The following is an 11,659-nucleotide window of genomic DNA, read 5'->3' as shown; positions in this document are numbered from 1 at the left end:
TCAAGTCAAAGTCAGATTTTCACACTTCCCAAAAATTCATCAGAAACAGATTTCACAGTTTCTCTCTCCTCTAACAGAATCTAGAACCGAATTTCTCAAGAACAAGATGAAGATTCATCTTCATCCATAACCGAACAATTTTCCAGAAAAATCAACAACAACAACACAAACCGATTCAACAAATCCATAGCGGTTCTCAGAGATTCTTCATAGAATCTTCATCATCGAATCTTCCACTTCGCAATTCAAGTGCATATTCGCCACAAATAGTGACGAATCCAACACGATCACGAAGCAAGCTTGCGACAGAGAAGAAGAAGGATCGAAGTGAAACGGTACCGGTTCAACAAACTCACAGAAAGCGGAATACGAAAGAGAAGAAGAAAACGAAATCGATTTATTTTCGGATTTCGAATAAAAAACGAAGAGAAGTCACGAAGTTTTCCGTAGCTTTATCATCATCTCTGATTCAAGTTTGAGGTAATCTCACCGTTCCTTTTCTCTGTATTTTGTTTCCGTTTTGACCGAATCAAAAACCGTAGATCTACTCCGATCTAAGCCTCTTTTCAAAAAAATAATTTCAAAATCATGAAGAGGAGAAGAAGGCGAGTTCAGAGATGTAAAAAGCTTTGAAAAACCACGCCGGTACGGTGGCACCACCGGCGAACCACCGCACCGGGGCCGTTTGAACTCGTCGGACTCCTGAGGAAGACGATCGGAGAAGAAGAGAGAAGTTGCAGAGCTTCTCTCTCTAGATAAGCTTAATGAGAGAAAAAAGAGGTGGAAATGAGAGTTTAGACCGGTTATTTGTTTTTATAGTGCATGAACCGGACCGGTTCACCTGAACCAGTCCGGTTCACCTCAGTTTAGTCTATTGTATGATGTGTTGTGCGGTCTTGATTTGAACTTTATGTGTGCCTGAACCTGCTTATTGTGTACCACGCACTGTCAACCATCAGATCTAGGGTTTTGATGGATCTGGATCAATCCAACGCCTCTGAGTCATCTGGATAATCCGGATCCAGCATTAACCTTGGACCTGGGCTCCTTTTTGCTGTATTTTCGTTTTTTGCTATATTTTTTGCTATTTTGGCATTGTAGGTTGCTAATTGTACCACTGTTTTACCTAAAAATCTTGTAAAAATTTCTAAAAAAAATTACTATGTGTTTTCGATGTGTTTCTTGATGCATTTGTGATATTTTTACATGATGAAAATTGATAAAAAAAAATGTATGTGATGTTTCTTGTTAATATTTTTACTCTTTTTGTTAAGTTTTCTGAAGTTTTTGCTATGATTTGATCATGATGGCTTGACACATGATATGGATGATTGATGTGTGATTTTGTGATGAATATGCCTCTGAATTTGTGGTTGTTTTACTGTCTTGTGAATTGATTTGTGAATTTCTTGTTTTACAAGTTATGTGAATACTTTAGTATGTGAATAAAGTGTGAAATGTGCTTAAAATGTGTCATAATTTTTGGCTTGATATTGCTTTATAATTTTCATGTCATAGCTGAAATAAAACTCTTTGAAACATTGTCATGGCATGGAAATTATAGGCCTTATGTTTGTGTGAATTTTATGACATAGTTTAGGCACATTTTACCACTTTTTGTGCTAAGTTTTTGTTACTTTTTTGTCAAGTTTCATTACTTTACTATGCTATTTTACTTGCTTCTATTTCAATTCCTATTATTCCTTATGCCACTAACCATTTTATTTCATGTTTCATTCATCCATAAGCACATCTCATCTCATCTCATATTCTAGTTTTATTTCCTTGCCATTTAAATTTCATGCAAAGACTTAGAATGTAAAAACCTAGGGATTTTGTATTTTACTTTATGCTTTTATTTTCTTGCAAGAAGTAGAATGTAAACTAGGGCTATGTAAACGGACAATGGACTCTAAACATGTACACTGACACTCACCGACACAAGCACACACCTCACATGAATACTTTAGATGTATGTTTAGGGTATGCATGCTTTAGATGTATGTTTAGGGTTTGAATGCTTAGATGTATGGTTAGGATTTGAAACTTAGCAAAAAATCATTTTCCAAATAAACATGAACAATCTCACTTGAAAACCTTTTTCCAAAAAATAGGAGTCAAAACTCCTCCCTTTTTTTCTCTTTGTTTTCTTAAATAAATCTCAATGAATTTTTAACTATACTTAGACTTTTTTTGCAAAATGACTAATTCAACCTCACATTTTTCTAAATCTCATGCCCTTGAGGCCTCTCATCTCAATTCTTCAAAATTCCATTTTCAAACTTAAAATCAACCAACAAAAACAAAAACTCTTTTTTGGAAGAGAACTACATGGAGTTTGATCCCTTAAAAGGGTATGTAGGCAAGAAGTCAAAACTTCTCCAAGTCCAATAAAACAAAAATTCAAACACATTCTTCTCCCTCCAATTCTTAACCTAGCAAACCCTTAGGTGTAAATAACATTTTCAAATAGCATTTAAAAATAAAGCGCGTGTGTAGAAAGTAAAGACGGTTCCTATAGAATACTATAGTCGTTATAGGTGCCTAACACCTTCCTATAGCGAAAACAACTCCCGGACCCCGATTCTCAAGGGTTTTTCTTATTTTTCCCTTCCCAAGAAAAAAATGAGATATCAAAGGTTAAAAAGGTCCAAGCTTAATCAATGCTTGACACCCGAAAAACCAAGATAAAATACGCCCGACAACATGGGTGACCGTAGTGGCGGTGAGAATATGAAAAGATTTGCAAAACCCACAGACGAGAGAGACAGATAGAAAGGGGAAGGGAAGGGATACATGATCACTTAAACTACACATTTTAATCTCGGCCATTCATTTTAATCCAAAAGCTGTTTTGCAATTGAAATTAGGGATTTCAAAACTAACAAAATCAACAAAGCAAAATTGGAGAGAGAGAGAGAGAGAGAGAGAGAGGGTTCGATATTTATTTTGAAACCCAGGTACGAATCATGCTACTCTGTTTTCAATCAACAATAGAGCGATCGGATTTCAGGCCGAAAATGGTAGAAGGTTGGTGGAACGAAGAAGAAACGTGCTGGAACGCAAAGAACAAGAAGTGTGTGGGTTCATCAAAATTGATTGAATAGGGTGAGACACATGTGAAGCTTTTTAATCTGGTCCATTCATTTTTTATCTAACGGTTGATAAGTGTTCTCACCATTCTCACATAAGTTACCCATTCTCACTAGATATGCCCTATATATATATATATATATATATATATATATATATATATATATATATAAGACCTTCTTACCTTCCTTTTTTCTTCTTTGAGACGGAGAAGTTAAATATTGGGTAACGACATTTGTACAACCATTATGCGACAACTTTTAGAATATTTTTCTTTTTCTCTCTTCTTATTGTTAAAAAAATAATAGAGAGAAAAATAGAAGAGACATAGTAAGAATACAATGTGAATATGAAAAAAAATTGTTCAAAAATTGTTATAAAATGGCTGTACAAAAATCATTTCTCTTAAATCTTACTCCCTCCGTTCCTTTTAAAGTGTCTTTTTAGGATGAATTTTTCGTTCCTATTTAACTGTCTTTTTGGTATTTTAAGGGTACGATTTGTCAATTATACCCTTTGTCAATTACTTTTATCTTTTTCAGTAAAACTAATTGATACTATCTATTTGGAAAATTTAAGTTTGTTTTTTTAAACAAAGTTTGTTTGTTTTTTTTTTCAAACAAAATTTGTTTCTTGTTATCTTCAAATTTAAACAAAATTTTGTTCCAAATAATGGTTTCAAGAAGAGTTAAAATTCTATAATTTTGTTCCAAATAATAGTTTCAAGAAGAGTTAAAATTCTATAAATAAGATGAGTAATAATTGTTATAAAATTCAAGTATGACTCTAGCATTAGTTGAAGCCTTAACTTTGATTAAAGGAGTTGGAAGAAAGTTAATTTTTTTTCTTAACTTTTGATAAATGTGAAGTTGAAATAATTTTTATATTGACTTAAAATAATTAAAAAGATGTGCGCAATATTTAGAAAATTGACAATTGTTTGTTATGAGAGAGAGTGTGCGCAAAAAAATAGGAATTTGTTGGAGAAAAAGATAATCATTGTTTGTTACGGGAGAAACATAACATATTAAATTTATTGGAAAGATAAAGTGTGTGAAATAGGAATTTATTGGTGGATTAAAATGAGGGTATAATAGGAAGAAAATGTGCAAAAATACACATCACTATTTTGGTGTTAATTTTCTAAAAAGACACTTAAAAAGGAACGGAGGAGGGAGTACTTAACAAATATCATTTCTCCTAAATTTTGACTTATTTTGTAAAAAAAATATATATCTGACTTATATTCAATAAGATAGGATATTAGGATAGCATATATTATATATTTTTTTTTTTACAAATCATATATTATATGCTATTGATCCTCAAAATTTTCACTGTATTCTTCCAGTATATATTGTTAATGCTATAGCAATTGATATGACGTAGATTTTTTTAGGGCATCACATAGATTTGTCTGCTTAAAAAAAATATCGTGTTAAATTGTTAATTTAAAGGAAATTATATGAAAATTAGGTGGGAGAGGATTAACATTTAGAGATAATGTTAATAAAATCTATAAAATTGTTGAGTAGATATGTTAACAAAATCTTTAAAATTTAAATCTATTTGACCAATAAAATAACTCAGTTTAGCTTATAATATAGGATTCTTTTTTCTGAACGACAGTATTTTTTATAACACTTTTTTTACATGAGATTTTTTAAATCATGCAAAATATCGATTGTGGAAATTTTAACAGTATATTGTTAAAAATTTGCAATTCATTTCCTTCTAAATTATCTAAGAACAAGAGAGCCAAATTAAATGTATCATAGAACACCAAGCTTTTCAGACATTTACCAAATAACCAAACTAAAAGAAATGGGCCGTAATTCCGAAATGATCTATCGAAGAAAACTCAAGCCAATTTCGTACAAGATGTTAAAGAGAATTGAAAGACATTACAATCCAAAAACAAATGATAGTACATTTTTTTTGATCAAGAACAAATCATTAAAAACAAATGATAGTACATTGATTCAATGTTTATGCAATCCATGAAATAAATTTAAATTTATTGGAGTATTAAATGAAAATAATTATTTTCAATATGTTTCATTGCTTTTAATGATTCGTCTTTTGTTTCTTAAAAGTGTACTCCTCCATAAGTTCTTAAGTTCGATTCTCTTTGATTTTAAAACAAATTATTTTTTGAACGAAAAAACAAATTATTTTTGTTAAAGTAAGACTAGATTTAAAGCAGAAGGAGTATTATGATGTAATATTGTACTCCAACAATGCTTAATAATTAATCTAAAATTTGGAAGATAAATGAAAAGTATGAGTAAAATATTTCGTGAATTGCACGTTTTCCATCATGTAAGGGTAGTTATCTTGACAGCTGGCTGGGTAAAATAGTCAATGGACCATTCCCACTTTAGGCCGCTAATCACAAAGACATTGGATCTGCCGTCTAACCCAACGCAGTAAATGCTTACTCACCACAAATCCCACAATGCCACGTATCTTTCCATCATTCTATCAACAGCAATTTTTGGGTGACACCTCAGCACAGTGATAAAAACACACAACGTGGCGTAACATGGGACTCACCGTGCCATTGCCACCAAAGCACTACTAATAATTGCCAAATCTTCATTTTCCACACAAGAGTTAATTTTCTTCTTCTAATCTAATCTATATTCTATACCTATCTATAGAAGAAATAGAAAAAAACTATTCTTGTTTAAAGTTTAATTAAATCAATTATTAAGTGAATTAAATCACTTTCAAAAGCGAGCAACACCCAAAAAAAATCACTTTCAAAAAAATTGCATCAAAATTTCATTTTTTTTTGTTAAAAGATTATAATTTTAAATTTAAATCAAATCAAATTTAATCTTATCTTAGTTTAAATTTTAAATTAATTATAATCCAATTTTCGAAACAACCTTAACAAATCAAATTTAAAATAATTTTAAATAATCATCAATCTTTAGGTTGGTCTAATAGTATCAACTTGAGACCTTAGAGTGTATTCCACTCAATGTTTTAGATTGGATTCTTTGCGTATCAATTTTAATGGGCTAGTTTGACTTCTACAAAAAAAATCTAAAAAAATAATATTAACACACTTAGGTTGGTCCGTTGGTGTTACCTTGAAACCATGAAATGTGTTCCTCTCAAGTTTTCATGCTCAAATGTTTACGGTGTCAATCTCGGTAAGTTGGTTTGAATTATTAAAAGAAAAACAATTCTAGTTCCTTGGTGTGTTTGTTTCAAGTTTACCAAATTCATTCCTAGGAATAATATTCCTTGGAACATAAAGATGGAAATTTTATTCCAAGGTATTTAGAAAAAAGATGTTTGTTTAACACTATAATATTCCTAGGAACCATAAAAATAGGAATTATAATAGGAAATTACTCATGAATTTATTCCCATCTCCGTGGGAACTTTATTCCCACCCTTTTCTTTGGGAAAATTTTTCTATTCCCAGGAACGTTTTATACCCGGGAATAAAATTTACTAAACTTGTAACAAACATAGGCATATGTATTTCTATTGTTTTATTCCCACGAATCTACAAATATAACTTGAAACAAACGCATTACTCTTTCAAAGTTTAAAATAGTAATACTTTATAAAAAATGTGTGCTATTCAATGTATTATAAATTGAAATGTTAAACATTTTAATTTTGAATAAATACATTGAATTAGTTTCTTTATTTGGATTTTTTTAAAATGCTTTAAGACATTCGTTAGCGAGACGAACATTTTTTCTATTAAAAACTAGCGGAAAGACGGGCACTATCGTGCCCGTCTGTCCGCTCTTTCTACTGCGCTAACGCATGTGATTATTTTATTATGTTTATTTGTATAATTTTGATTTAAATTTTAAAATAATGAAAATTATTGATATTTGATTTATAAACAAAATATTGTCAAGACATATACCAATTATTTATGAACTCAACATATTTTGCTCACATTTGTTACTAATATTTTTATCAAAGGATTTAAAGTCCAATTTTTAACATATTTTTTTGTTCATGTTTGTTACTAATTTTTTTTTTTTGCTAATGTTTGTTACTAATATTTTATTAGAGGATTTAAAGTCTAATCTTTAACATTATTTTTTGCTCATGTTTGTTACTAATCTTTTTTTTAGAGGATTTAAAGTCCAATCTTTAACAATATCTTTTGCTCACGTTTGTTACTAATATTTTTTTAGAGGATTTATAGTCCATTTAATATAGTGCTAACAAATCTTTTTCTAAAAGATTTTGAATCATAATATTTTGTTCACGTTTGTTACTAATATTTTTATAAGAGGATTTAAACCAATTTTTAACATTATTTTTTGCTCATGTTTGTTATTAATCTTTATTTTTTTTTGCTCACGTTTGTTACTAATCTTTTATTAGAGGATTTAAAGTCTAATCTTTAACATTATTTTTTGCTCATGCTTGTTACTAATCATTTTTTAGAGGATTTAAAGTCCAATCTTTAACAATGTTTTCTGCTCACGTTTGTTACTAATCTTTTTTTAGAGGATTTATAGTCCAATCCTCATCGGCTATTATTTTTGTTTAAAATTTTTTTAAAAAACTCATAGAGTTGTGAAAAATAAAGCAGGAAAAAACATAAACTTTGGATTATTTTTTTTTTTTGCATAAGTGATTATTGTTCACCTTTGATTTTCTCAAATTCTGATTCATTCATTCTTCTAACAAAAAAAAGTAAAAACAAAGCTTGAATTGTAATGTTGGCGGAAAGTAAATTGGTCGAAGGATATAACAGAAAGATATTCAATTCATGAAGTGGACCTTAAAGATATTCCATTCATTGGTGCTTCAGAAGTATTAACAAGTTCTTGAGCCTTGGGACTTTCTAATTTTTTAGAGGTGATGAGATGTACTATGATGAATTTTGGATCGATTTGAATTCATGAGAAGAGACATAAAAAATGCAAATATAATTTTTAAACTTTTTGTGAGTTTGATCTGTGGTTAACGGTGGTAAAAGAAGGTTAACGATGACGATTAGCTAGTGACATTGATTATTAATCCACGTGTTATTTTATAATTGAATATTTGTATTTAAAATTAAGGGTATTTTTGGAAAGAAAATTTCAACCCAAAAGTGTGCTGAAAGGGGTAGTTTTCTTTATATATAGTATATATATATAGTATAGATAATAACTGATTAAATTTTGTTTGCAATCTGAAAATTAATTTTTTTTTCTCCTAGTGGCCAGAATTCAAGTGAATAAGTGGTGTATCCGAGGTTCGAATTGTGCCAAAATATAAAAAGATGAACATATATAAGACCATTGCACCGTGCATGATAACATACACACAACTTTAGTTCTTTGTGGTCCGGAAGAACAAAGCTCAAACGAACACGATAGTGTAGTTGCCTCTGCTAATTTTGTGTGCAATTAGTTACAACTCAATACTAATCTCAAAGAGCCAATTAAGGCTCAGAAATGTACTGCACCTTATTATTTGTGGTTTTGTTGTTTGGCGGCGAAATTAAGTGGGAGAAGGAGCGATAATTACTCAGGAAACAAAATCTTTCAGAATCTTCCAGAATCAATACCATTGCTTGATACAGTAAATTACATAAATTTATAAATTTCACAAATCTTCAGTTACACTCACATCACATCGAAACATTATCACGTTTCAAAATTTGAAATCTTGAACGCGTAAGTAGATATATAAATATATACTAATCTTTGGTTAAATATATACTAATCTTTGGTTGTTTTATTTTATTTGTTCAGTGAGAAGTAGGGTTTTGATGGCTTTAACCGAAACCGCGGCGACGATGGAGGTGGTAGCCGTGAAGTGCTACTGTTGCGGCTTAACGGAGGAGTGCACTCCGTCGTATATTGACCATGTTCGTGAGAAATACCTGGGTCGTTGGATTTGTGGGCTATGTGCAGAGGCCGTGAAAGAAGAAGCTTTGAAATCGAAAAGAGATATTAGCACCGATGAAGCTCTTAATCAACACATGAATTTCAGAACTTTAACATCAAGTCCTCCTAATAAACCTACGGTTGATTTGATTCTTGCTGTGAAACATCTTCTTTTTCGGTCTTTGGATTCTCCGAGGAAACAACCTTTGAGTTTTCGAACGGTTGGTAGATCGCATAGATAAGGTTTAATTATGCTAATTCTAGTTTATGTTTTTCTAATGAATGATCAGTGAACAATTTATGATGATTGTTGGTACGACTCTTCCTTCCTTGACTTCAATTTACACATGTCACTTTTATATTTGATTCAATATTGCCAATGTGATTTCGTTTTCTTATTGAATAATCGTGTGTGCTAAGAACTTGTGAAGTACTGTGCTGATTTTTCCCATAGATGTTTAGGATTAACTCTCTCAATCTTCACGCTTACGTAGATAATATGAAAGACTAATGATTTTAAATTACGACTGCAATATAATGGGTTTTGAGGTTTCCTCTAAACATTAGAATTACACAATTTTGATTGAATTGATCACACTTTCCTATGTTAGTCCACAATATAATGTTTGCAAATGTGATTGTGTACGTATAAATTTTTAAATTCAACCCTTTCGAGAAATCAATGTTTAGATATCAGTAAAAGAGATGATTAACTTGAGGTGGATTTATTTTGTTGATCGACTTGCTTGAAAAGATTATGTTGTTGGATTTACTTTGAGATTTGTTATATATTCCTTGGTTTACTTCAATTTATTTTGGATTTTGTTTTGTATTGGTGGATTTGTTTTGTGATGAGACTTGTTTAATGTTGTTAGGATTATAATAGTCACATTGATGCTCTTAGTTTGTTCTTTTGGGGATTGATGCTCTTGGTTATGATGCAGAATTTGTAAATTACTAGAATTTTGACCTGTGCGACGCACGGGTCTTATCAGCTCGAGATCAATAATTTATATTATATATATTTTTTCAAAGGTTCTATTATATATTTTTATTGATGTTTAAATAAAAAAAAAGTTGTATTACCATTAGACATAGTACTTCAAACATTTATACTACTATTACTCTTTGCAACGAGGTACAAACAACATTATGTATCATACATTACAAAATATTTTTTTATAGACAACATTCAAAGTTATAGTAATTTCTTCATCATCTTCATCGGTCGTCAATATCTTCAACATATATGATAAAAGAGGGTATTCAAAAGGAAAGATTATTCATTTTCAAGTAACATGATATTAATGCTAATAGAAGACGGATAGTTATCCTTGGAAAGAGATATGGCTTATATATCAAATGTTACTCCCCTCGGTCCTATTTATAAGAGAAATTTGAGTCAACAAAAGTTGATGTATCTAGTCCAATTTTTTAACTAGATACATTAACTTTTGTTGACCTAAATTTCTCTTATAAATAGGACCGGAGGGAGTAATACTTTAGCATAGTAAAAAATAATTTAGATTTTTTTTAGATATCAATCGAAATATTTTGATGATCAAAGATGTTATATTCCTTAAAAAAAATGTTCAACATGTTTTTTTTTCAACAAATTTCTTCAACATGTTATATCTTTCCATTTTGTCAAGGGTGAAAATTTTTCTTATACAATTGTCCAATTGATTTTTTTAGCGAATAGTCAAAAAACCTCTCAACGACTAACAACTTTTGATGTCTTTGGTCAGTAAAATAATTCCTTCCATCTATCTAAATTTGTGCTTAAGCGCTTTAGGATCTTCCAACAATTCAAAGACACAGTTACTTCATGGGTGCCATTTAGCTTGGACCCATGAAGTTTTGGTCTAAGATGGACCAATTCTTTTTTAACCTTTAGATTGAATCAACTACCAATTCTTATCATTGTCCATCCACACCAAATACAACCCATCAACTACATAATAAAATGTAAATGACATAAAAGGATATTCGTAATTCATAATAAAATGTAAATTAATATTTAAGATTTTTTTTTTTGACAACAATATTTAAGATATTTAATAATTTAAATTAATCAATTTAATATATATTACATATTAATAAATTAATATTTTAATTTTTTGGTCAAAATACTTAATTAATTTTTTTAATTAAATTATATTTTCAAATTAATTCATTTCATTTTTTTATTTCAGTTTCAATTAAATAAATTATTTTCATTTTTTTTATTAAATTTCAGTTTTAAGTTTTATTTTACGTGTATCAGATTTTTTCATTAATATTTAAGTATACAATTTTATTTTAAAAACAAAACAAAAAATAATGAACCCATAAGATTAAAAATAAAAATATTAAAGAAAGAACAACAACAATAAAAATTCAAAAAGAAGTTAAACATAAGTAACAACAACTAGATATTTTTTTTTCATGGAAAAAAAACCAATTGAATACTTATTTAATTCATGTTACTTATTTTTTTAAGAAGTTTAATTCATGTATTACTTAAAAACTCAATCAATACAAAGTGCCGTAAGAAAAAGACTATTTATATTGCTAAATGAAAAAAAAAAATATTATGTGACAAAAAAAGGAAGCAGAGAGAGACTAAATGAGAGTTATAGAGTAGATGAGTGAGATTTGGTGTTTTTAGACCATAATAAGATTTGGTGGGTTAATGTGATCTAATAGTCATTTTT

General features: G+C 29.6%; 1 protein-coding gene across 2 annotated transcripts; it reads left to right on the top strand.

Moving 5' to 3' along the window:
• The first annotated feature begins 8,390 nt into the window (after positions 1–8,390).
• LOC146942335 (uncharacterized) lies at positions 8,391–9,326 on the top strand. 2 transcript variants are annotated; one of them, XM_085756304.1, is made up of 2 exons: positions 8,391–8,655; positions 8,829–9,326. In XM_085756304.1, coding segments are annotated over exons 1-2 (378 nt in total). In that variant the 5' UTR covers positions 8,391–8,654; the 3' UTR covers positions 9,206–9,326. The 2 variants fall into 2 exon arrangements, with proteins under 2 accessions (XP_085612430.1, XP_085612431.1); XM_085756305.1 differs by having other exon boundaries at positions 8,391–8,750.
• The last annotated feature ends 2,333 nt before the right edge of the window (positions 9,327–11,659 follow it).

Source organism: Medicago sativa, chromosome 3 (genome assembly GCF_051527215.1).
Source record: "Medicago sativa cultivar Bolivia chromosome 3, Bolivia_mono, whole genome shotgun sequence".
Lineage (NCBI taxonomy): Eukaryota > Viridiplantae > Streptophyta > Magnoliopsida > Fabales > Fabaceae > Medicago > Medicago sativa.
The sequence above is the reverse complement of the archived record's forward strand: the minus strand, read 5'-3'. Positions and strand labels throughout refer to the sequence as shown.